This window comes from Stigmatopora argus, chromosome 21 (assembly GCF_051989625.1).
Source record: "Stigmatopora argus isolate UIUO_Sarg chromosome 21, RoL_Sarg_1.0, whole genome shotgun sequence".
NCBI lineage: Eukaryota > Metazoa > Chordata > Actinopteri > Syngnathiformes > Syngnathidae > Stigmatopora > Stigmatopora argus.
In genome coordinates, this window is record NC_135407.1 from 7,378,873 (window position 1) to 7,405,738 (window position 26,866).

At 43.5% G+C, this 26,866-nt stretch overlaps 1 protein-coding gene across 5 annotated transcripts in view; it reads right to left on the reverse strand.

Moving 5' to 3' along the window:
• Nucleotides 1-282: 282 nt before the first annotated feature.
• The window catches only part of col8a2 (collagen, type VIII, alpha 2), a 53,692-nt gene continuing 27,108 nt past the window's right edge, over nt 283-26,866 (reverse strand). For 2 of the 5 annotated variants that reach the window (XM_077590927.1, XM_077590926.1), the window contains 4 exons: nt 24,662-24,767; nt 23,060-23,230; nt 5,048-5,237; nt 283-4,427 (listed from right to left, as the gene is read on the reverse strand). In XM_077590927.1, the coding sequence (XP_077447053.1) occupies nt 2,524-4,427; nt 5,048-5,219 (2,076 nt within the window). In that variant the 5' untranslated portion in view covers nt 5,220-5,237; nt 23,060-23,230; nt 24,662-24,767 and the 3' untranslated portion in view covers nt 283-2,523. Of the gene's footprint in view, nt 4,428-5,047; nt 5,238-9,533; nt 9,604-22,179; nt 22,283-22,804; nt 23,008-23,059; nt 23,231-24,661; nt 24,768-26,866 lie in introns of those variants that run through there. The other 3 variants (XM_077590928.1, XM_077590929.1, XM_077590930.1) reach the window with 3 other exon arrangements.

Below are 26,866 nucleotides of genomic sequence, written 5' to 3' on the forward strand. Positions count from 1 at the left end.
GGAGAAGTGTATATTTTGCCCTTTATTATAAAAACAGCAATTCGTGCAATAATACATAAATATTGACCAGTTGGCCACATGCATTTAAAGTCTGCTAAAGGCAAAATTAAATTTACCAAGGTTAGTTTATCTTGAATTTGTCCTAAAGTTTTATCTAAAATTCCACAATTTGTTGTGTATAAAAATAAAACGCTGCATGCTCAAAACAACAATACGTGTATGTGTGTACATATTTCATGTATATTTAATATCCACACACAGAGAACAAATATCAAACTAAAGTCTGACACAGAAGGCCTTTATTGATATAGTATCAATACAATCAAGTACTTGTAGATTTTTGATAATCAGGAAACAAAAAACAATTCCAAATCAAAAAGAGTGCATTTTATACTCACATTTCACTGCGCAAAAAGTCACGCAATACCCTCGTGTGAAAACAAATCTGTTACGTAGATACATTACACAATGAATAAAATCCCCACAAACAATCCTCAACAAACATGACCCTAGGGCGCTAACTATATGCTGTAAATATGATGAAATTATCGATGCTGTTAAATACTAATAAGATGTTCTCTTTTCGGGTGGTCCGGTTGTTGGCATCCCTATTAAATTATAAATGTATAAATATCTTCCTTAATTTGTGCAAATGGGAATGGCCTTGTATTTATTAAACACCCACACAATAAAAATCCCTTAAAAACCAAAGCAAAGTACTCTTGAATAGTGTTTTGAATCAAGGAAAACCATATAAAAGTGACGGATGGGTGATTAAGATGGAGCTTACGGGAAAATAATTTGCACACTGAAAAGCAAGTGACATTTTCTATCAAACAGGACAAAGAATAATACCCACAAGTAATTCACATCACCCCTTCATATGGTATCCAAACATAGGCTAGCAAAAATAAACCCACGTACAGTAAATATCGAGCCTCAAACCGTCATGGCATTTGCTTTTTTTGTGTGTTACGGAGATAAACAGAACAAATCGAGTGCATTTTCTTCCCCCGTAACTTCTAATACTGCTAAATTGAATATATTGATGAGTCGGGGTCACCTAGTTAAACTGAAATACTGTTAACAAAATCCACAGGTGGTCTTTTCTTTGTCTTCGATCCCCTCAAACGGATTTTTAATGTTGACAGAATCATTGCACGCATATGTTGATCATATTCAGTGTTCCTATGAAAACGTCAATCAAATTCTGCTATCATAATCTTTCACTTGCACTTGTCTTCCCTTGGTTTGCGCCGTAAAAGTGAATGAAAAGGGACTTTCTTTGGAACTTACGAGGACAAACAAGTGAGTGTTCGGAAGGAACATTGACGGAGCTGCAAAGTTCCCGCAGGGATTTTGTAACTTGACTCCAGTTTTTTTTTTATGATGCTTGCCAAATTGTTCCTGACCTGAATGCCAATGGGACAATGTGACACGCTGAGACCCGCGTACAGGACGCATATAGACCCCCTCGCGGGTGGGTAGAAGGTTATACAGTGCGTCCTCATGCTCCATAAAAGAGTAGATATGAAGTCGTGACCCCGTGTACCACCACCTGACCAAAAAAGGTTGGCAGGAGTGTGTTTTAAATGTTACACAACTTGCATTTCATAACCTTCCAGTCAGTCCCTTTACTTATTGACAGAGTCAACGTGAAGCGCTCCGCATTTCCGTCTCGTTCTACATTTAGTTGGAAAACATTTTGTCCTGGTCGCGGTGTTTTGCTAAACTGTAACTATTCTGGAAGCGGTGGCTCGGGAATCAAAACAAAACAACTCTTTGCTCCAATCCATAAATTTCCCCAACTCGTCTTTCTCCAGCACCAAGAATGATGTAAACATGCACGTGCGTCGTCGTCGTCAATTCATATAGTAACTTTGGTTTAATACTTGGAACTCCTATGACTGTGTGACCGTATTTCTGGATTGCCTTTTTTTGTGTAGAGTTGGAAAAAAATAAATTAAGTAGTAAGAAAAAAAAGTGTCGTTTAGTTAGCGAGAGAGAAAAAAGCAAGCAACTCCCTATACAGTAAACTCCGAAAATATAGAATCCATAGATGTTAATGAGGAAAACAAACCTAAAGTGATAAAGTAGAGTGTTTTTTCAATATTTACAATTGTTTGTCAACAGTTCTTTCTTGTACTGTTGCTAATCTGGCCAGTATTGTCATTGAGGAAATCAGATCTAAGACCCCCCGTCCCCACCCAAACGTCCCTCTAAACAAAGTCAGGTGATATCAGTGGGCAAGGACAATGACGCAATAACAAACAAGGACAATAATTAACATAAAAATACATCTTCCGACAAAAACGACGAATAGCCATCCTTCCTATGCCTTTTGAATCCTATTGCGATTCGTGCTTTTTCTTTCGACGACGCGGTCGGCTGCGAAGCGGAGGGAATAAAGGCGGAGCAAAACGTGAGCCAAATACTACGGCTGCGCCGATTGGATCGTGTTTGAAATTGGTGGGCTCTCCCGCCAGGTGGTCCTGAGGCGAGGTGCTGTCGTGGAGGGCGAGGTTATGTGGGGCAGAGCAGGAATCCTGAGAAGGAGGAGTGGATGTACTCGGTGGAATAGAGACCGTTGGCCTGATCCGAGGGCATCTGGACCCAGACCTGGTCGCCTTCTTTCAGCTCCAGGACGGCGCTGCCGGACGCCTGGTCCATGTAGCCTTTCTTGTATTCGTCGTAGGTGTACGTGGCCGGCACATTGTTCTTGTACAGGGCCACCCATAAGCTGGTTCCCTTCACGTGCACGTGGTACGCAAAGTAGTAGACCCCCGAGAGGGGAGCCGTGAATATGCCGCTGGAGGGATTGTAGGCGTTTTGCCCGTTGTACAGAGTCCTGTCGAATACGATGGGCATCCCGGAGGGAGGGAAGGGCTTGGAGAGGATGGCCGTGAAGGCGGGTGCCAACGAGGCCGAAAGCGGGCCTTGACTGTAGGCCGGACCTTTTCGGTTTCCCGGCACTTCGCCCCCTTCCAATTCGGAATCGGTGGGACCCGCGACGACCGCTTGGCCGTTCCCCGGAAGGCCCGCGGGCCCCGGGGGGCCGGGCGGGCCGGGGGTTCCATTAAGTCCGGCGGTGCCTGGTTTCCCCGGAGGACCTTGAGGACCAATAGGTCCTTTTTCGCCCACTTTGCCCATTCCCGGAAGTCCCGGAAGTCCGGATTCGCCCTTCAATCCCGGGCCTCCCTGCGGTCCCATCGGGCCCATGGGACCCTGAAGACCGGGGATGCCCGACTGGCCTCTGGGGCCAGGCGTTCCCATGAATCCCGCCTCACCTTTATGTCCCTGAAGACCCGTCAGGCCAGGATTACCTGGTAGGCCTATGTGTCCCGCTTCGCCTTTGGCTCCGGGTTTCCCGATGGCTCCGTTTGGCCCGGGTAGGCCCTTGTCTCCGGGTATACCGGGTTTTCCTATGTTTCCACTGGGACCCTGGTCACCCCTGAGACCAGGCAGCCCCGGAGGTCCTTGGGGCCCCAGTTCTCCCTTGACCCCTGGCATGCCGTGTTTCCCAGGAAGTCCCATTGGGCCGTGAATTCCTGGGGGTCCTGGTTGACCACTAAGACCCGGCTCACCAACTGGACCCCCCGTTCCTTGCTCTCCTTTGTTGCCAGGTAGACCGGTTAAGCCAGGATGACCCTTATCCCCCTTTGGCCCATTGAGACCAGGTTTTCCAAAGCCTGGAGTACCAGGAAATCCGGGGGTACCCCTGAGCCCTTGCTCACCTTTGTGACCTAGGGGACCGGGCGCTCCTGGCGATCCATCAATTCCAGGCTTTCCTATCCCAATGGGACCTGGTTGACCTTGTAGACCCGGAAGCCCGGCTTCTCCCGGTTCCCCTCGATCGCCTGGAAGTCCTTGATCACCTTTAAAACCACCCAGTCCTGGCAAACCTTTCGCTCCGGGCTTGCCAATTCCCGGAAAACCTGGTGGTCCTGGACTACCTTTCAATCCGGGAGGACCTCTGACACCAGAGGGTCCCGGTGTCCCATTGCCATTCTCCCCCTTACTCCCGCGTTCACCCGGTGGGCCCGATATGCCTTTTGTTCCCGGTTCTCCCCGAGAACCAGGCGGTCCTCTCACGCCTGGAAGCCCGGGCTTCCCATTCAGAGACAGGCCCGCTGGGCCCGGCAGTCCTGGCTGTCCCGATTGACCCCTGAGACCCGGTTCACCACGAGGCCCGACCTCGCCAGTAAGACCCGGCATCCCCTTTTGTCCGATCTTTCCCGGTAGGCCTGGCAGTCCTGGTTTACCGATTCCTGGAAAGCCAGGGGGGCCCTGGGGACCTGGCTGCCCGTTGAGGCCGGGGTTCCCAAGTCCAGGTTTTCCTGGAATTCCTGGAGGACCGGAAGGTCCTCTTGGTCCAGGCTTACCTTGGGGTCCTGGCTCCCCCTTCACATCTACCATGGGTGGCATATCTACAAACACAAGAGACCATCATATTTATTTCTGTTCTATTGCAACAAAATGTCTGTTTTAGCAAACACTAAACAGCAATTATTGTGTATCGATTGTGTTACATAAAGCAGAAAAGGTGCATTCTGCTTTTTGAAATTTATTTTTAAACAGATATCTGCATCTTTACTAATAGAATTCTTTAAAAGTGCTATGTTTGTATTGTTTAGGCTTCTATGGAAAAAATTGACCGTTGCATTTACTCATTTGGAATGAACCAAGTTTGCAAGACCATTCAAAGCAACATCAGCTTCTTATCTTTCAGCCGTATTCATTTTTAAATGAAGCATAAACAAGAGTGAGTAAAGACAGAAAATGTGGAAAATATGATAATTAACCCAAGTCCCATTTTTCTAATACAGTACCAAATGGACTCTATCTGATGTGATGTGGACTCCTAACCAGAGAGTGGCAGTAAAAGCAAAGCAAAATTTCCATACCAGAAGAACCTCATTTGTTTCTAACATGCTTTCCACAAGGTAGCTTGTTTTCATTAGGTTCATGCGTGAGCGTATTCATTTTTTTTCGGTCATATATTTTAACCATAACCTGAGTGCGTTGTAAACAACGAGGCTTTACTTACCCACATAATGGCCTTTACCCTCCCGGAAAGGTGGGCCCACGGGCCCTTTCATCATGGGTTGCATGTACTTCATGTGAGGCATGGGGGGGTAACCTCCGGCAAGAACGTGCCCCCCGAGCATTAGCAGCGTGCAGACGGGGGCTAGCAACATGGTGGACAGCATTCCGGGCATCCAATGTTAAACAAAGAACTGGAAAAGAAATTGGAGGAGAGAAGACAGTCAAACATATGGCACAAAGTACAAGTGGCTTTCAAGGAGTACTGTCAATCTGTTCAATCTTGGGTTGGTTGGTCACATCTGTTTGGAAAGATGAGGCCACTGTATGTTGGCAAAAGAAAAATCATAAATAAGGCCCATGAAACTCGGCGCTCGTAATAAATGTATTTTTCCTGTGAAGCAATTTGACTTCCAATTGTTTCCTGTTCAAAACTGTCAGAGACAATGTAGCAAGTGGAAATAAGTCAAGCTATGGAACAGACGGTGGAAAATACGCATTACCGACTGCAACGCTTGCATTATTGCTTCGCGTTGGAGAGCTGTGATTTGAGGAAATCCTTTCGTATGTGTAATGTTTTCTCATGGATGTAAATTATAGTTTGACCTTGAATCACCAAGAGCTACAGTACTACAGCACCAACTATTACAGGCCATTCGGATGCACGATTTTCCCACAATTTCACCAACGTAAACATCCAGAATTTGCACCGCTGTCGTACACGACGCCACACGAGAAGCAAACTTATCCAACGGGACCTCAGCATGTGTGTAGATTGTTGACTGCAGGATTTTTGCTTTGTCCAGGGTCCAATCGCTGCTGACTCTTTGAGGTAGACCACCGAACAAAGTCTTTGGTGCGTACTGTACATGTTGGAGCATAATTTGCAAACGTCCATCTGTGCTTTGCATACATTGCACACGCGGTGCGTTCTCGGCAGGGTGGCGGTCGCGCATCAGTCGGATCCGTTGACTTGAATTTACACGGGGAAGCTGCGTCCGCGCCGCCCTCGGCTCAATGTTTTCACAACTGCGGTCAGGTGCGAACAGGAAACCACCAGAGGATAGTTTGCGGACCCTTAAGTGCGCGACGCGCCGGGCGAGCGAGACGGGCTTGAAACGACGTGTGAAAATTGCATCCATTTCAAACGGTACCGTTACACCGTTCTGTTTTTGTCAGTTCTTTGACAGATGATGTGGAGGCCGAGAGCAGGCGATGCTTATATTAAGCTCCAAGTGGTCCAGCGGCCAAAGAAAACACTTGCGGTGAACAAGTGAATGCTCTACCTCAGAACCAAGGAACGGACGGATTAACCGGCCTTCAGAAGTGCACGGGGGATAAGAGTTACTAAACAAACACCACTATTAGCGCTTATGAGAAGTGCTAAAGCGGGCCAACCGTATGAGCAACAAGGACACGGACACGACAAGAGTTTCACCTTCCAGAAAGTGTATTCCGCATTCCTTTAACTAAGTCTAGATTAAAAACGAGGGTGCTGATTTCTTAATAGCCCTTTTTGGCCTGGACTCGATCGGCAATAGAATGGAGGAACTTTCGGAGAGGTGTTTTCGTTACCACATCTGCGCCGAGACGGGGTCTGTTTTACAGCTCGGCGCCGTCGTCTGCGAATGTTAAGCAACCGCATAAGCCCGACAGTGCAATTCTTGTTTCACGGCCATTCAATAAAGACTCTGCCTAGGTCAATGAACATTTTTGCGTCCTTAGTCACACGTCTGCGGCCTCGTTTCACGGTAAAAAAAAATACAACTGAATTGATTATGAAGCTAAGAATGTGAAAATGGCGGTTTCGGTGTGGCATTTGTTTTATGATTGCTTGGCCGACTTTCAGGCTAGCTAGCTGTGGTTTTGGTGCAAATGGGATTCATCAGGAGACCCCAGGTACCTGCCATTCAGCAGACCTCCCAACAAAAAAAACAACTCACATTAGAAACAGAAGCATGAATAGGGAACAGACACAAGCTGGCCTCTGCAGTCGGTTAAGCGTTTTCAATGACAAAGCTCCCCAGTATCATGGAATCCTTACAGCGTGGGTCTTTTGGACCGAGGCTAAGAACAGTCTCGAAAAACACCCACACAAGCTAGCAAACACGCTCAGTATGCATGAGAACACAGTCTAGCGGAGAGCACTTAAGATTGCTAACCCCCTATGATTTTTGTTTTTACATACGTCCACTGAAAACATCCCAAAGGTTGAGCGCCGGGAGGCGTACGAAAGCTTCTAAAAATCTGCACACGGAGAGCCTCCGTCAAAGTGGAAACGCCTCTTTTTGGCAGTCCCGCTGACCCTTCATATCAAACAGACTTAACGGAGACGTTGTGCATTTTTGTCACAATTCAAAACAGTTTCCAGCTGTTTTGCATGTCTGGCATGCACTCGGCAAAAGAACTCAAGGATGGAGAATTCTGCTAATACCATTAGGTTTTTTTGTTGCCAATGTATTGTTGCAAGTACAAGTACAAAAAAGTACTTGGTGAAAATAATACTCAAGTAATAAGGAACTGTTTTTTTTTAAACAAGAGCATTTTTTAGTTGAGTACAACTTCATTTATATCAATTGTTATTGTTATACTGTCGTTTTACAGGACCTCATTAGGCTAAATAAATATTAAAAAAATATTGCTAGAGCTACTGTAAGCATCTCTGGCAAAAATAAAGTAAAATCAAATATGTAGAATAAAGAGGAAAAATGAAATATGGCTCCAGTTTTTTTTTACCTAGGTCTACAATGTCTTCTGTGTCTGTGCTTGATGTCTAGCTACTGCAACCAAGGAAATTTCCCAAATACGGGTGAAATAAAGTTCTAATCTAGAGTAGAATTCTGTCTTCACAAATCTCAAATAAAAAGTGTGGCGTGATCAAATTACTCTGAGAAGCACATTTTTCTCAACATTTTACTCAAGTAAATGTAAGAAAGTAGATGGAACGTTACATTCCAGCTCTGCTCGACATCGAGGATATCAGATACATGCTCTAAAAGCGTCTCCAAAAAAGACGGAGCATCGTCTCAAGTGTTCAGCAAAAGAAAGAAGACTAGGCTACGCTAATTAAATCTGCAGCAGCCGAGGAGAAGGTATTGGACCATCAGTTTCCCAAATCCAGCTATTTCCCACACCCTGTACCCACAGGCAAAATAACTGTAGACCGAGACTGAGGATTCAGTATCACGCTCGGGGGTAAAAAGCCATTGTTTTTGTGGGGAGCCTTAACGAGAAGACTACTTTTCCCTGGCAATGCGCTACGCCGGCATTCTACAAAAGACATACTTTGAATCTTGAGTTGCACCTTATAGCCGTTCCACCGTCACCACCTTGACCCTAATCAGCCACGATCACATGAATAAAGCCACGGGCGCTTTAGCTGTTATCCAACCAAAGCCAACCTCGTATACCGTCGCATTCTTGCGTCGGGAGTAAAACAACGCTTGCGTTATTCTTTTTCGCAGGGGCCGTAGTCTAGACTTATGCATAATGATGGGTTTTACAGTTTGTAGAGGAAAAACAGAAGCGCCCAAGTTACGCAAGCATGAACGAATGCGAAGCTCTGCTAATCAGGCAAAAAGGAATGCGCAAAAAATGGACACCTCACTTTAATTTCCACGGTTCGACACGTTTATTTTTTCCGTGACATTGCATGATGCTCCTTCAAATCTAAAGTCGACCGGTTTGGATCGTGTCGGGTCAGCAAACTGCAGAGCTAACATTGTCAATCAGTGATATGCGATACGTGCGATTCTTTTATTTGTGAGTAATATGAATAATATTCGGTCTGAAACGCGAAAGGAAAAGACAGCTCATCTTCATGAAATGAGAGAGGGGAGTGATGAAAACAGACTCATCAGTTCAGGAAATTGTACTTTGGGGGTCGGGCTTGGATTGCGAACATCCCGGCAGGTTACAAAGAGTTGAGTGGTTGAGTGCGCAAATAGAGTGAAAGAGTGCAATTTTAAAGGGAATAGAAGTTTGGGAAGAACGTGCGAGGACAGGATCGATGTGGAAAAAAAACAGAGGGGGTTAAAGGAGGGGATTTTTTGCTTTCTTCATGACAACAATTTGCTGAAGTAGAATAGCAGCTGTGCTATTTACAAAATGGGGCGATCCCGTTTATGGTGCTGGCAAATAAATATATATTCATTTTAAAACTGAATTAAGTTCAGTCACGATGGTAGAAAACATGTTTCTTTTTGTCTAGCTTGCAATCTGCTGCGTTTTTCAAACATTTTCAGTGGATGGCGTACAATGTGTAATTTTCGCCTCCCACTAATTCACCCGCATTTTTCCAGCGGTGTCGGCAAACTGGTAATCTAATCCGGTGTTGGTCGCATTGATGGTGCGGTCTCCCCGCGGTAGTTGGCAGCATGGGTGCCTTTTTGCCCCTCGACTGTTCCCCTTAAGCCTTTTTGACTCAGCGCGTTGTTGTGGTGAAGGCTTTTATTAGGCGCCGCCAAGAAATGTTCAAGAGATTTATTTACCCAAAAGTGAGGTTTTAGGCTCTCGGGTAACAGCGTCCACCTTCGAGGCGGGTTCCTGGACGGGAAAATTCGACAAAATGGCCACCTTTTGGCATGTAAGAAAGCAGAAAAACAGTCAGGGATTGAAGGATGAGTTATTGTTAATAACCAACAAATGGAGAGTCACATTTTTGAACATATGGGAAAAGGATTAAGCAGCAAGTCCCGGTCATGGTTTGTTTCTCTCAAATGAGTCCACAGTTTGACGCAACGCTGAGCTAACATGGACGGTTGACAGAATGGTTTGAAGAATGGTGATGACAGGAAATGGAAAGTAACATCAAGCGATGGAGTCACGAAAAAACGCAAGGGAACACAGCGGGTTGAAGTCAGAAAGCGCAAAGCAGACACAAAGTCAAGGAAGAGAAATGATAGCGAGAAGAAAGAGAAACCTGGTCTCGCCGTTGACCCACTTCAGATGCCACCGATTGTCTGAAACCGCCTCGCAAACGTCAGCCAGAGAAAGGAAAGAGCTATTTTTGTGCCTGAAATGGAAAGAAAAGAGAGGTAGAAGAGATTACGGTTTAATAAGGGTGCCGGAAATCTTGGTTTAAATCCCCTTCAAGGATCTGAAATGCCTACCTGCTGCCGCGGGCTACTGGATTTCAGATTGAACGGCCCCGAAAAAAATACAAACCACGGGCAAAGGACATCCATATTTGGATCGGTATTTCTAGTTGAACGATATCGCACATCATTACAATGAGACTTTCAGTCAAACCGCAAAGCAGGAAGAAAGTAAAACTATTATGACTCTTTGTAGACTCGACAACCTCAAAGATGAGGCCTTTTCTTCAATGTCTGGCAATTTACCACCCTAATTCACCATTGATGGTGAAGAAAAGGGGGAAAAAAATGAAGAACAACAACAATAGGGATAAAAGGATTCCTTCCTTTATTAGAAGGAATGACTTGGATACCGCCGTAGTCGCACAACTGTTGAAACTCTCTTGGCTCAGTCATTCTTGGAGCTTAAATCCAAGTGGCACGAGATGCTTTTAAGTGAAAGGAATTGAGTCAATGTGCAGTGGGCGTTTAAAAAGCTGCTACCGGGAAATGAGCGAGCAATCTATTGAGCTCTTTTTGACGCCCCGGGGCCATCAGAAGAAGCAAAGTGGCTACGTAGCGAGCTCCTGCGGATTTAACCGCCACCCATCACAGAACAATCGCTTTGCACGATGATTCCATTGGTAGAAAATTGAAAGCATTATTTTCTTCATAGCAAAGACATCAAATCAAGTCCACTTTCTTCAGGCACCCCGAAAAATAAGCAAATATATGTTAGACAAAGGCTTTTGCTTGACTCAAGGAGCAACGAAACACCTCGTAAAAAGAAGAACAGCTCATAATATCATTCTTCAGAAATTTAAGAGACGAAGAAATCACTAAGATCGTCTTTCAGGTTGAAACGGTATTATTCTTTCTCCTTGAGGACTAAAAAAAGTTTGCTAAAATAACTTCCATAGGGAAATTCACTGAGCGGAAACCCAGAAAAGCTCCATTAAGCAGTGATTGGCCTCCTTTTGATCGATCGCTTCGTTACAAGGCTGCCGACCGACCGCAGCCGATTCTGTTGATGTTCTACTCTCCAATAGAAAAGAACCGCAAATGACCCCTACCCACTCATTTTCCCCTCAAACATAAACGGGTATTCAAACCCCAGGATGTGGTCCATAGTCCCTTTGGACTGAAGAACATGTAGCCTTCGCGAAGGTCAACCTAAGTTTTTATTAGCTGCTGGCCCGAGAAGAATACTTTCCCAGTAATGGTCTCACACCTTCTAAAACCATCTCAGCTGGATTATAAAAACACGCTTGAGTGAATAATATCTTTAATATCTTGGATTCCAAGGATAAAAACATATGAGCAGTTTCAAAAGTAGTCGCAAATTTGACCACAAGTGGATATTATCTATGCGTTCAAATTCTAGTGGCGCATAAACGATCGTTATAATGATGGAAAAGCCAATTAAGCAATCCACGTGATTAGCTTTTTCCGACCGATGATTGTTTCGGGGTCATTTAATGTAATTTTCAAGCAGTGCGTCATGTTTCTCCAGGTTTCAAATAGCGGTAAATGTACTGTTTGAGTCTTTTAATACGACGTACTTGGCGCTACCTTGAAAATATTCACGAACCACTGATTTGATCAACGGTGCCGGAGTCAATTTATTTGTCATGAGCAAACACGGAGACAAATTAGACCCCTTGTTTGGCATTTATTTATTTTTGATTCACCGCTCGTTGTTCGTGCTTGTTTGCCTGATATCAAATGGAGACGGACCTCTTTGCCAGAAACAATAATTAGACGGAGCAAAGAGGAGGAAGCAAAACTGCCTGAATGAATTGTTTTTATTCATCTTCCGCAAGGATAATAATCGCCGCAGATGGCGGAGCCAAAGAGTTCATAAAATAAAGGCAGAGTTATAGCCTGCATTGGCAATCGCGCATTTTAATGACATTTATTTTCTCTCTGTCGGTGCCGTGTTTGGACAGATAAATCATGAAAAGGGGACAAAGTGCACCTGTTGAATGGGGAACTATGTTCTCCCACTGATGAAGTAGCTGGGAAACGTGTCATTTTTAAAAAAAAAATGTTTTTTTTATCTTTCTACGAGACCTCGTTCACCGTTGGGTGATTTATTGGGTTGCACTCGCATTCAAACCAGATCTTTCTTATCTTATCTCTACTTTATGACCATCAGGAGAAAAAAATACAAGATGGATTGTTTCACTTGTTAGCAAAATCGTCTTAACCACTCCGTCAATAAGCCATCAGTGCATATTTTTAAAATTGTTCTCTATATTTTAGCACAAAGCAAAAAAAAACCAAAACTGCACACACATGTTACTGCTGAAAACCCCAAAAATTAGGAAAAATGGGCTCCATGATTGTCTGGTTTTCTCGCCAAAATGTCATATTGGACTTCAATCCATCTGCAAAAGTATTTTTTGGGGTTGAAAAAGTCGTATTATGACAACAAAATTCCCATAATTGTGCTCCTATGAATGAACTCGGTTTGCTTGTTTACCTGCCTGGTTAAATTCCTGCAGCGTCGCTAAGAGCCAATAAAAAAAAATGCCGCTTCCAGCGCTGCAAAGCCAGACACGATAATAACCTGCTCGTTATGTGCTAAACGGCTGACATTGAAAGCGGGAGGAAAGGAGGATATAAATGGGATTTGTAGTCAACACTTTAATCAAATCAGCAATGGTGGAGTGTCATTCTGACGGATATGATAAGAGCGCATTTATTAGCGTTTAACCTAGCAGCCGGAGGACGGGGACATTCTTGAGGGTCTGGAATTAGCGCAGATGGATAGGCCCTCACCTCCATAATCACCACAAGAAAGGAACACATGAAGAACAACTTGGCAAGTGAACATGACAAAAAGATTGGTGGGAAAAATACTCCAAGAGGAATCCAACTTTCACCCAAGGAGTCCCACATTCCTGTACACTGGAGGAGCTATCACGCAACTTCACTTTAAGTTTTGACTTTACAGGCTCTTTAAAACCGCTTAACATGCGTCCTTAAAACAGTCACACATTTCAACAGCGATGGCCGAAGAAAATATTGACAATAAATGCACCGTTTAAGATGACAAAGTGTACTTTTTAAGATTCGAGGAGAGTTAAAATGTTTTATATCTGGTTCCCACCTTTTTCTAGCCTTGGAATGCCATACCCCTCGATTATTCTCCTCTTAGGCCCCTCCCCTTTCTGGACACGCCAGCCTCTTTCCTCCCACGTTAGCAAGCCTGTCCTTCAAAATCAAAGTAAGGCCAAAGATTAAAGTCAGCGATGAGAAGAACCGTTTACTCCAGCTTTCCGAGGGCGTCTGATCCACAGAGTTATTCGCCGTCTTCTCTGTTGCGGTGACAGAAGACGGCCGCCAAAGAAAGTGAGGCGGTTGTTTCCCCTCGCGCACTTTGACGCCTTCATCATCTGACGCCGCTTGGCAGGCTTTTCCGCCCGGGGTTAGATCCGAAACATATTCAATCCATTTACAGCTCATGCTCGAGCTTCCCGGGATGGATTTAAAGGCCCACGGCTGGGAGGAATGTGACCCTCGAGCAGAGTAAAAACAAGCAACGGCTTAGCTCGCCTTTGAACCCGTTGCCTTCGCACCCACTTCACACCTCTCTAAAGGCCATCTGCCCATCAGCCGGGCACCGAACACTTAACTTCCCCCCTAGCTATGGTCAAAGAGCGACCCAAATACATAACAAGCCTATAATAAGTATCTTCTGGATGTTCCTAGCACCAAGGGCGATAACATTCAGCTTTAAGACTCTGCTAGATCCATTATCTTGTTCCTATGACCCGCTGGTAAATGGAAATCCTCGGCTTTGGCCAAAGTTAAAATGCCTGTCTGAAGGTAAGAACTTGCAAAGTGATAAACGCTGCCTTTTCTCCCCCTGCTCCGATCGCAACAAATATTACGATGAGTACTTTGTCGTTGCCCAGGAATCAATAGCCACCAAACGCCATGTCATGTAAACATTACGCCCACGGAACTATGTCCGTGCGTGCATGAGTGAATGTGTTTATTGTCACAGGAGTAGCAAAAATGTAACCAGTCTTCTCAGCTGGGAGTTATTTTTTTTTTAGCTCCTCAAAGCTCCTGATGAAACTGCCGTTGGATTCAAAGTGCTACCAGATGGAGAAGTTTTGACTGTCAGTGACTTTCCAGTGGAGGGAAAGGCATGCCAGTCTGAGAGAACATCAGCGAAACATCTGGGTTTCAGGAACAGGTGGCATTTAAAGGACGGTTTTTGGACTTTGCAATTCAGGGATATTTTACTTCAATACGACGCTCTCGATACGGCCCGGTGGAATATTTTTGGGGTAATTGCGTTTAACGGATTAACCGACTCAGGCTTTTCCTTGCCAATGCATTCTATTATATTTTAGATTAGATTAGAAACTTTATTTCATCCCGTATTCGGGAAATTTCTTGGTTGCAGACACAAGACACACAAGACATTGTAGACCTAGTTAAAAAACTGGAGCCACACAGGAAATCCACAAGGGGGAGACCTTCTGCAGACTGAGACTGAGGTTATTAAAACAAAAAACAAAGCTGTGCTGTAAACCGGGCATCTTCCCGCCACAAAAATAGAAACTATACCGATTTGTGTGTTCTTTTAACTAAATTAGGTATTAATAAGCCTGACTAAACCTGTGATATATTTTTCCTTCAATTTACTTAAAGACCCGCATTTTTCCACTGGCTCAAATAATGCACAACAACCAAGTGAAATATTTTTTTTTCTCATGGCTTGGCCAACTCTTGCAAATAAACACACGTGACCCCAAAACATTATTCTCCCTAAAAAGTCACTCCATTGTAATCAATCATTCTGCGCCGTGACACCGTAACCTCGACTCCATCGGCATCTGCCGCATCTTTTGAGTTCATCTCTGTATGCTTTGGCAGACGGCGAGTCTACGAGGGCTGATGGAATTAGAAGAATATAACCCTCTATCCACCCACTCTTTACACATACGGGTGTCCTTTTACACTGAAATCCGAACGGGAACGGGAGAAGGAATGGAAGCTTTACATGTTTCGGTGAAGGGGATTTTGGTCCATTTTAGGTTGGCGGCCATTAGGCATTTACCGCAAATAGTCTTAACGTGTCACGAATACTCTGTAAAAGTGCATATGTTTCATCATTGGCCGGGTGAGTGTGAGAATGAATATGTACTTGCAACCTGTAGACCAGGGGTAGGGAACCTATGGCTCGGGAGCCACATGTGGCTCTTTTGATGGGTGCATATGGCTCTGAGCTAAAATATGGAAACCGGTGGTGAGAGAAAAGAGTCCCGAACGCACCAATAGGAACGTCACGTCGGCACTGTGGCATTGATTTTTTTTTTCATTAGTCTTCTGCATTCATTCTCTCATTGATACTCTTTAAACTCATTGACATTCATTGATTAGAAACAGCTTAACAATGTTGTCAAAATAATTAAGAGACTTTTTGTACTTTAAAAGTTGTAAAATGACAAAAAAAAATCGCACATTTTAATGTGTTTTCACTTTTAAATTGTGATAATGGCTCTCAAGGAATAATATTTGAAAATAGGAATTGTTTATGGCTCTCTCTTTCAAAAAGGTTACCGACCCCTGCTGTAGACCAACCTATAAGCAGTCTGCCTGTTAGCCTAGCACACATTTAAAATACATATCTTTGCGAACCAGAAATGATGGCTTTAAAATCGACATGTTACAGATGAGATCGTCTCATTTTGAAAACACAAAGTTTGGAGGAAGGAGGATGAGAGTTTCTGACGTCTCCAAAGTCCGACTCCCTATTTGCACTCACCCGGCTACGTTAACACGGGCCTGGCCTGCCTGGCTTGCGTGGTATGAGAGTTGTGTTTAGACGGATTTTCACAGCCCTTCAGCTGAGAGTAGTACAAATAGAGCCAAATGCCAAAGAAACACATGTGGGAATGCAACGCGGCATAAGTGCTTGTTGGGCTTGGAGGAACATTTGAGATCTGAGGCTGACAGATAATCTCGCCCCCGCGTTGCCGTGCGCACAAGTTGTTGTTTGAGGGCGTTCCAGGAGAGTCCGTCCAAGCATTTAGGTAATGAGGCCGATGTGTAAACGTGACGCCATTTTGAGGCAATTCATATCTATCATTTTAAACTTTGTTCCCCAATTGGGTTCAATGTGAGAGTTGAACCAATGTCTCCAAAAGATAATTGGCTTTTTTGGGGGGGGGCGATTTGTGTGTTTCGTTTATCGCCTGGAAACAATCTAGAGTTAGAAAAGAAAACAAAAAAAGGACATTAATACACGCCACATTGCAAGAAGGTCTCTTACTACTTCCACCTATACCGTATTGCCAATACGCTAAATTTGTGTCGAATAGTATTACTTCAAAAGCACTTTTGCTCCTTTAGTGATCCTATCCACTCGCTACTTGTGTGCATATTTGTCAAAGTGCAAGTGTTTGTCTGTCAATATGGCCGTTCCAGTCGACGTTTCCAAGTATCTTTTGCCCACCCAACTCCGAACCCAAAATCGCTAGATGTTCACCACAGCTCCCACACGGGTCTCTGTCCTTTTTTATTTTATTTTTTACCCAATTCTGCATTATGGGAACGACCGTTGTGCCCTCTCACACTGGAGTTAACTGCTACAATTAGCTTATCACATAAACACAGATGTGTAATCAAGTCTAGACTGATAGGGGAGACAAAGCCCTACCATCTGGATATACATGAGAAACGGGCCAATCCTGATTTTCTTGAGTGCTTTTTTCTTCTTCTTCTTCTTGTGCAAACTTGGCGATTCAGCCAAAAAAACATCAGCTCCTATTATTTTGTCTGGTCGTCTGTACCGTCTGCATGCATTCACAACTGACCGCCCTATGCCGTTTTTTTTTTACAACCGTGTGGCTCGCAGAAACCACACTTATAGAAAAATGTGAAGTGATTAAGGGCTCGTTCCAGACGGGCTGGATCGAATGATAAAGGGAAGGGTATCATCCCATCACTTTGCGGCAGTCATGGCGAATAATACTCTTGGATTTTCTCCAATTGGAACGGGAAGCCAAAAGGAGAAGCAGTTGGAGAAACCTCAAGTGAAATGATGAGCAATAGCCCATTGGAGACGTTCATGAACTTTTGTCATCGCGGCTACCTGAGGCGCCTTTTAAAAAAAGAACAAAGTGAGAGAGAAAAGGCACTTTGAAATGTAGATATTCTAAATGATAAATGATAGATATTCTCCAAGAGAGCCAAGACTACTCCCTTTTGTGTAATAATGCTAAATGTGAAGATGAATCGAGTTGATAAGATGGTCAGATCGAAGAAAAATCTGCCCGGCGACATGACACAGGAGGTCACAAAATTGCGACCCACTTGAGATCAGTACAAGAATCAACGTCACACAGCAGACATATAAAGTGGAACCTCAATTAGACCGTGCCTTTCTTAATGTCATCGTTTGCATTCAAATATCTGTCAAATCTGGAAAACCAAGTACAGGTAACAAAAAAAAAGTTAATATCACTCGCAATTTTTTTTCAAACAAATAAGACCAAGCCAAAAACAAACTTTTATTCGTCATCCCATTTGGGTCACATCTTCTGTAACGGACAAATCTGACACATATTTCTCCTCTTTTGATTGGCTCTTTTATTCCCCCAAAAAACGGATGAAGCAAAATGATGTTGTGGAATAAACTGCAAGACATAAATTCAGACCCGTTGACTGAAATGTTTCCTTTAAAGGCTTCAAAAGTGGCCAGCTTTCTCTGCGGGCCAGAAACGAACGGCGTTGAAAGTTTAGCTGATTGCTGGAGCTTTGAGGTATTTAACTGAGCTTATTGCAAAAGCGGCTGCTTGTTCTCCACGGGGTAAACAAAGAATTCCAAGTGGAACCCAGTAATTCTGTGTCTGGAAGCAAACGTGTTCCGGGCATGTTTTCTGTTGTCTCGACTTCTTATACATTTTCTCATTTTTGTTTTCTTTCCCTTGGTTCTTTACCCCTTAGTCTTTTCCCCCATATTACGATTGTACCCATGTTCTTAGTTCTGTTCTATTTGAACCCATGGCTTTACAAAAGCATCCAGATATTTCAAAAAATCTCTACGTCAGATCCGAACTGGGCACACAGCAAGCAAATCGCCACTTCTCGGCTTCAAATTGCCAAGTAAGTTACGCACAACTGGAAAGACAGAGCGCGGACGTCCATCTGCAACCCACATGAAAGGGCGGCGTCATCCATTCAAAAATGCTTTTGCACATTTGCAAGTTAGCATCAAGTTGACGATAAAAAACAAAGACAATTTCCATCCTCTATTTCTGGAACTCATCACATATAAAATATGCAGATTCTACCAAAACCATGTCGACAATATCTGGCCTTTGTCAAGGTTATCGAGTGAATCCCTTGCGACTAAAACTACATTCCTAAAGCCCTAAACAGTTCCTTAATCTGTCTAATCTTGCTTTTGTTAAAGATACGGCAACAACAATGGATTCGCACGCACTAATATCGTATTTATTTATCACTCCATTCAATCTTGGACTACTTTGAAGCTCCTCAAATGCTGTTATAACAAAACCCTCCCCACCATTTGATGAATATTTTCAATGTCCGGTACACTTAGCAAAGGTAGCCATTAAGAACTCGGTTTCCTTTCTTCCATCCCATTGTTTCACTGCTTTTCTACTGATTACAGGAAATGATTAGGAAGAAAAGCCACAAAATAGGACTGGTAGTGTTGTACACTGCTTAATGCCATTGAAGCTTGCGCAATAAAACATGTTGCTCAACAGGCTCAGTCGACACAAAAAAAAGGGTTTAGTTTCTAAGCCAAGGCCTTTTAAACACACCGTTTCCTGGGTTGGACAATCGTAGAATACCGTCCCCGGCTCAAATTGCCAAAGTTCTTGAGCTATTCATAGGAAATGCTGCACGGTTAACATGGCAGAAACCAGCGCTTAATGGCTTGTGACAAATCGCAGACAAAATACCACACAACTCGTTCGCTTTAAAGAAGCAAAAGCCTTGTATTCATTCCTGGGAGGGGAAAAAAAAACGAGTCAAGTTGAATTTCAGATGTTTATCTGGGCAGAAGTGGATAAACTTAGTTGGTTGGATTTCGGAGTTACAGGACGAAGAGTTGGCACGCCACCATTGGTGTTTTCACCTGCTCTTGTCATAGACAATAGAAGCTGAAACCCGTGAGAAAAATTCACCCGTCGCCAGCTTGACATTTGTTTAGATTTCATTTTTGCGTGCTCTGTTTTGGAAGTTTGTTTTGAAACATTTCGTTTCGTCTGGAGCCGTTTCACAAGACGACAGACTTCTTGAAATTTGACGGACTGCCACAGAATTGAGCTTGTAGGACCCAAAGGAGGAGAACCGCTCTTTTTTTTGCACTTTATTCAATTTCGCCCACGCTAGTGTCGACAACTATGCAGATCTCCAAAGCTTACCCACATTTTGCCGTAAACGGGAACGATCAAGGCCAAAATTGAAACCGGGAAGAGGTGTTCTCGTTCTCTTAAGGACTGAAAAAGATCGCTAAATCCGCATCGGATCATTGCTCTAAAACTGACGACGGGTTATGCCGCAAAACATATGGAAGAAATATCAGTTTTTACTGGATCAAAACTTGTCGGGGGCTATTGAGTTTGCTGTCAACTTCCAAAACGGCACGGTAGTCGTAATGTATAACCACATAACGCAAATGTCACTCTAAAAAGCACCCACACAAAAGAACTTTGTCCAAAATAAAGTGCCTTTAAAATTGATTATAACCACAATAACTCCTGTGATGTGTTTTTCTTCTTCTTTCTTTTAACAAACTGCTTCACATGTGTCTAAATCAGACTCAGACTTGAACAATAACAAAGTCTGCAGCGTTTGAAATGGTCTCGAAAGAGCTGTTTCCAATTTTTTCATTCGTTGACCCATCATCTCGTCGGCCCTGCATCTAAAGCGGAATAATAAAAATAAATTTACGGCATGAGAAATACGTCTGAACGGAATCAAAAGAGGAATTGTTGTGTTGGCCCCGGTTGCCTAGCGTTCTGCCATAAAATGTTTCCAGCCAGTGAACTGAAGGGCAACGAAGGGAGGAAGCCAAATAAAGCTACCTGGGTAGATTTTAACCACGCTAATTTGCGCCGCTACCTGAACAACCGTGCCAAAAATGAAGGCTTTATTTAGTAATCCCAGAACCATTAACTAGGAACAACAACTTGTGCTGGAAGAGCACTGAGGGTTTGATTCCTCTGTTTGTTCCTGTTTGATTCGCTTAGAAAATTAGCCTTTCGCCTGAAAGAAAATTATTTAAAAAAGTAAAAAATAAGCGCAGACGTACCTTTGGAAAAGTCTCCAGATTCAAGGACGGATTAAAAGGAATAGACATGTGGAATAAAGTCAAGAATGATGATAGAAACTCACTTTCCTACTTTTTTTTCTACTAAGTAAGGCTCATAATTGGCTTTAATTAGTCTCTTTTGGGTCCTAAAAGACAATCAAAATCTTGTATTTGCTGCCAAATAAGAGCAAAAACATTCAAACTTATCATCATGAGAAAAATGACCAAAAAAATTAACATACTACAAGACCATTTGGGAACGATGCAAATTGATTTCAATTCTTTAAACGACATTATTTCTTTTTAGGGGGATATTGGAGCACATTTAATCTATGCTACCTTGTTGAATTGAATTGATATTTTATTAAAATGGCTACTGTGGATGAGCAATATCATCGTATTTGTATTTCTTTCATTCCAATATGTTGAATAATCAAATTTGAACGCTACATTTTCCACTTTGATCAAAAGCAGTGCCTGTTTTCTGTTTTAAAAAAAACCCTGATGAGCCATTTCTACAAGCATAGTATCAAAAATAGAAAATATAAGAACAGATTGAAGCGTGCGTGCGTTAATGTGGATATAATTACAGGAATAGTATTCTGTCAGGAAAACGCATTAAAAGAAAGCATGAGCCTTGGCTGGCTTCTGAAAAGAAGGACATGTTTTCACTCTTGCAAGTGTGTGTGTATGTGCGTGCATGTGTGTGTGAATGTGTGTGTGACTGTTAATGGTTTTTCTATGAGTCAAAAGCATTCCTGTCCACTGTTAAATGGAATGGCATCCCATCGGAAAAGATGTATTCAAATAAATGTTTGGATTGTAACCGGGGAAGAAAAGGAAAATGCGTCAAGCTGTCAATCAAAGGTTGATGAGTCAATGGTTGGTTACAGGTTGCAAGTTAAGTACTCGGCTGAATGAAAAGAGGCAAGTCTGACAAGTCAATGAGGGAAACTAAGCACCTGTTTGGGGTCTTGTAACCACTAGAGGGGCCACAAGAGCAATTCACAGCCCAGAGAGGCGTCCAATTTGTCCCATTTAATCCTCACTAGAGTGACAGCTTCAGTTTTAAGAACTCAGAAATCACTTGATTAAATCAAAATGAAGAAAATGTCACTTACTTCTGTTCTTTTGCACAAGTTTTAAAATGTCCTTGAACTCGTACAATTTATTTTAGCCCTGTTTATGCAGTTTTCTATATGATGCTCTTTTTTTTTTTTACCAATACTGACCCTGTAACAATAACCACATTTTATAGAATAGGTCACTTTGATGAAATGTAGTATCTCACTTACAAGTCACTTATATTTCAATCATGAGAACAGATGAAAAAAATCAGCAAGTACTGCTAAATCTATGTAATTGAGGACTCCATAATGAAATATGACTTCAGATCTCAGCTCAGATTGCCAGGGAAAAACTAATATATTGCCCTCTTGTGGCCACAACTCGTGAACTAGTGATAAAAGTAGCAGCATTGTAGTTTAAAATGAAATCCACACCGTTCTATTAATAAGAATCAAATCAATCACAGAACATAGTATGTTTTTGACACAACTTCATTTTCCAGAATAGTTTTTTTCCCGCTTTAGCATGTTCTGGCCAGTCAATGCGAGTTGCCATGGTTACAGCACTACACTGCCAGCTATGCAAATGCATCAGGTGTTTCCATTATAACGCCAGAGAGAATATTTTACGGATACGTGACCAAGAAGGAGATCATCACCAAGCGAAATATTTGCACCAAACCTCCAAGTGATGAGCAATTATCATCTCCAAAAGCAATAGTTTCTTTCTAGACGGAGACTCCACAACGAAAGGCATGCAACGCACAGGCTCGCATCCAGACGAAACAGGTCAACGCTGCCAACTGCTTTTTGGAAATCGCAACTCTCGTCCACTCACTTTTCCAGGACCGTCCCCTTTCTGTTACTCTCATTCTCCACTTCCTTCCCTCACCAAACATTTTGTGCGCGCTCGAACAAAAAAAAGAAAGTCTCAATGGCGAGTCACTATCTTTTTTTCTTCCATCTTTAATTTCACCCAGATGTCCTTCTCGCTCGGTCACGAGAGACACCTGAGAAGTGGCGACCGCTCCTTCTGTTTGCAATGGACGGATGTCGTTTCAATGGAATGCGGCCGTGCTTGCCAGTGGCATCGCCAAGGATGCAGAGAATGAAACGGGGTTGAAAAAGAGGAGCGAAGAGCGCCGAGAAGGGGGAAAAAAAGGGGGATGTGCTATGCTTTTTGTCCCGTGGTCCAAATAAATACCAAAAAATGACAAATCGCGAGGAACGGCAAGTCAACGGGGCGCATGAAACTCTCGTGTGCACCTGTAATTCCAAAATAAAAGTGATCCCGAGCCACAAAATACCTCACGTTGGGTCCATTAAGACATCTTGTCCACACGAGCAATGGTTTTAATCTTTCAGCTGTTATCCAGTGAATTAGTTTAAGGCTGTGGAGAATTAGGTAGGTCTCATGACTAAGGTCTGTTTTTTATTTTCGTCTCCTGATCGCTCCTTCTGTTTCTTTTCGCCTCGCCATCGCGGCCACATGTGATCGAGTGGGAGACGGTGACTGACGGGGGATCGGGATTGAGGAAAAAGATAGATGAGAGATGGCTTACCTTTCTCTACGGCGGGTGAGAAGGGGCGGGGTGGTGTCCGACGCCGGGGTAGGTGTGATCTTCAGGTGGATCTTCTCTTCTACCTCCCTCCTTCAGCCACGTGCGTCTCCCATGGGATGGGGTGGCATGAGATGTTCAATGAAGACCCCCGAAAAAGAGGAATGAGGTCCTCTGGCGCCGAAAAAAAGACACGAGGGGGAAAAAAATTAAAATGAATCTAACCACAGGTGCAGCACTTAAAAAAAGTTGAGTCTCCAGCAAAAGAAAAATGAATTAAATTCAATCCATGTGGTTTTTGGGAATATTTGAATGTGATAGGATGGGAGAAAAAAAGAGGGAAAATCCTCTCGCTGCGTTTCTCAAGCGGTCCAGACCCAGGTCTGGGGAGCACCTTCCCAGTCTACGATGTGATCCGTCCCGTACTCCGGGCTGGAAAGTAGGAGGGAGCAGGTTTGGGGAGGAAGCGAGACGGGAGGAAAAAGCCGAGAGAGCGAGCGAGTCAGGTAGTCAGCCACGTTAACGCGGAGGCAAATGCGGAAGGTCCGAGAGCAGGGGGCACTCCCACTTCCAGGTCTTATAACCGGGGGCCGTGCACCTCGTTGGACCAATCTCCCTGGCTTACTTCTCGATCCCTCTCCCACAGGCTTATTTGGGGGAAAAGACAGACAGGATTGTTCACCGGGTTCACCCCCTTGGTACAAAAAAGCGAGTGTCTGCGTGCCGGAGGAGAGGAGAAGGGGAGTGTGCGGGATGGGGTGGGGTTGCGGCCCCTGCGTCGAGGGGTGGGGTAGCGGCCGGCGTTTTAGAGGAGGGCGAAAGGGAAAACAAGTCCGCTCCCTTTTTTTTTTTCCTGCGTCCACTTTTCGCCTCTCCCCAAAATCATCGCAATACTTTTATCTTTTCAACACCGAATGCAGCGCATTGAACGCCACTTGTAGATTTTGGCACTCAGCGTGGCCCTGAGATGTTAATCCTAAAATCTCCCGGGAAAAAATGGCTTTTTCTTCCCTCGCCCGAGGCCCCAATGGCCAATTAATAATCTCTCGGCGTGACATAACGCTGGGAACGGCGATACACACAAGGGCTTTGTTGTTGTCCTCTCGCGGCTTGCTGCTGTTTACGTAGAATTGTTACGCGATATAGAACGCTCTTGGGGTTCGTCGGTGGAGGATCGCCATTCCCATTGGACAGCTTGGCTATTCATTGCGTCCAATAGCAGGCCGTTATCGCGTCCATCGAATCGGTACAACTGGACCTCTTTTTCAATCTAAAATGTTATTTATGCTTCAAAGTTCATCTATTGGGGCCAAAGATGAAGTGCTTTTCCACTAGATGGCGGAAGATACAACGTTGGCTGGGGGTCTGTTGGGATTTTTGGGGTTGGAATCGATAAAGGTCAGGCGACACTCGAAAGCAAAATAGATTTAAAAAAAAAAAACATATAACGTAACATACAAGACTAATTGCTATTATTCGTTTGGGCTATTATTAACATGTTTTGGTCCGCCTTCTCGTTGGTCCCAAAAATGTTTGATCGAGCCTTAGTTAGCCTTAGTCCATGCAGTTTTATACAGCTAATTGAAAGGTAAAAGAGTTACCTACTCTAAGTCGACGTTTGATGATTAAAGTCGAGTTTTGCCAACTTTGACATCTCGTCTTCCAATGACTTTCAAGAACAGCAATCGCTGGCAAAATAGGCAGGTCCAACCTGAAATACAATAAAAGCCTAAGCAGATTAAAAACAAAAGAAATGCTATTTATCTTCTACAAGCAACGTGAGGTGACTTTCGGTGACTTTGGTTTGTAATCCGTTGCATTCAAGCCCATTTGGTCAAACTGATCTGGGAGAAATTGTCCATACATTTGACCCTTAACTCCCCAAAAATTGCTCAAAAAGTGGCAAATTAAAAGGCCAATCCTGAAGAGATGAATCAATTATTTAAATGTATTTTTGTCCACCCATTCCCTTGAAAGGCTCCATTGTGGAAAATATCTCCCAAGTATTAGCATCCAAATTGCCCAGCTTTTCCATCCATGAGAATTTGAGGCTACAAGACTCAAAGGCATATTTGGATAATGGCACCCACTTTTCTTAAGTATAATAAGGTTAGAATTTAAAAAGGCACTTTTTTTCCTCTCTTTTGATTTGTATTGAGATCGCAAAGTCATCAAAAATGCAATGTGGTTATACTTTGTATTATTAAAAGAGCCACATGGACCCGAAAGAGCCATTGTTTGATTTTGAGGATAAGAAACGCCATTTAAATGGAATCAACTAAAACAAAATAAGCCATGGCCGTCACCTTTCTGAGTGATCTGCGGTGCGCTGACTGAATAGCTCTCTGAACATGGAAAGGGTGGAGTGACCAGATGCCCACTGATGATGTCATAAATAGGAGTCCTGTGCGGCTTTCAGGCCTGCCATTCATTCACCCCAAGGGTGTGATTCAGCGTGAACAAGTAGGACCTTATTGTTTGCTATGATACCTTAGCATTGGGAGGTAACATAGGAAAACACAAGCAAAAATAGATCAACATAACCTTTAGAGCACAGTCATTACTCCCGGTCAGCCCATATACACCTCTGGGAAAAGTACAAACCCGGTATTATACAGGCCCCTCCCATTTTGCTGTAAATTTTACAAGGTGAAACATTGCAAAAGGCACCTAATGTTGTTGTGTGTGCGTGTGTGTTGTTTTAGATTAGATTAGATAACTTTATTAATCCCGTATTCGGGAAATTTTACTGTCACGGTAGCAAGAGGGTGAGAATACAGACACAGAAAAAGACTCAGTTCCCTTTCAATCCATTCTGGCAGTAAGCGGGTAAACAGACAAGAAGGTAAGCTATGACTTTGCCCTTGATATTCGTCAGTCTTCCCGAAAAAAAAGCCATGAAAGGCAGGTTGGTGAAACCGATACACACCAGCCTTTACAGCACTCTCGCCAAACATAGGCCTGCTATGTTTTACCCGATGGGGGGGTCTGTTCTGGTCAAAGGGTGTATGTCCAAGCTTGTTTTAGGGGTGTACACAGCGTGTTTTCTGCTTATGTGTTGAAAGGTGGTTTGTGGGATTGATTAGAAAAATCACTTTACGCCTGGAAAATGAGCTTATTTGTGAGGAAAAGATTGCTTGCTGAAATCGTTATTCATCCTAATCTAATATATTCATAGCAGTCAAGTATTTGGTCCACTTACACATTAAACCCAAACTTCTGGAGGTTAAAGTTGACGGTTCACTACGAGGACAGTTCTCATTAGGCTTTTATCCTTTACTTTTATACTCGGTGTCATTGCCTTTTTTTTCCCAGCATTCAAATGAGACATTTTCTCAGGTAATGCGCTCCACTTTTGTCTCTTCGAACCTCCCAAAGGAATGCCAGGCATTCACACGTGCACAAAAGGGAATGGAATTATCAAGAAGAGAATGATGGCAGTTCACAAAGCCAGAGGTGAAGGGAGTTAAAGATGGTGTGTTTGATGGACGGACAGCCAAAGAGGAGAAAAAAAAGGAAGGTTGCATTGAAAAGGGAAGGCATGGCATTGAGAATATGAGCAGATAAAAATTGATCGAGCTCATATAAAACCTTTCCCAGGAAATTCTTTAGTGAAGGGCTCAGGGTTCTGCCACTCTGCTCAGCTGGCACTTGGGCGGATAACATGGGTCATTATTTAAAAACTGTACTACGGTCTTCAACCGTGAAACGACCACCTCCATGTCGAGGGAAAATATTACAAAAGGGAAGCAAGAAACCTTTCTTTTTCATACTCTGGCCGCCAGAAGGGGGAGACAGAAGTTCCGTATT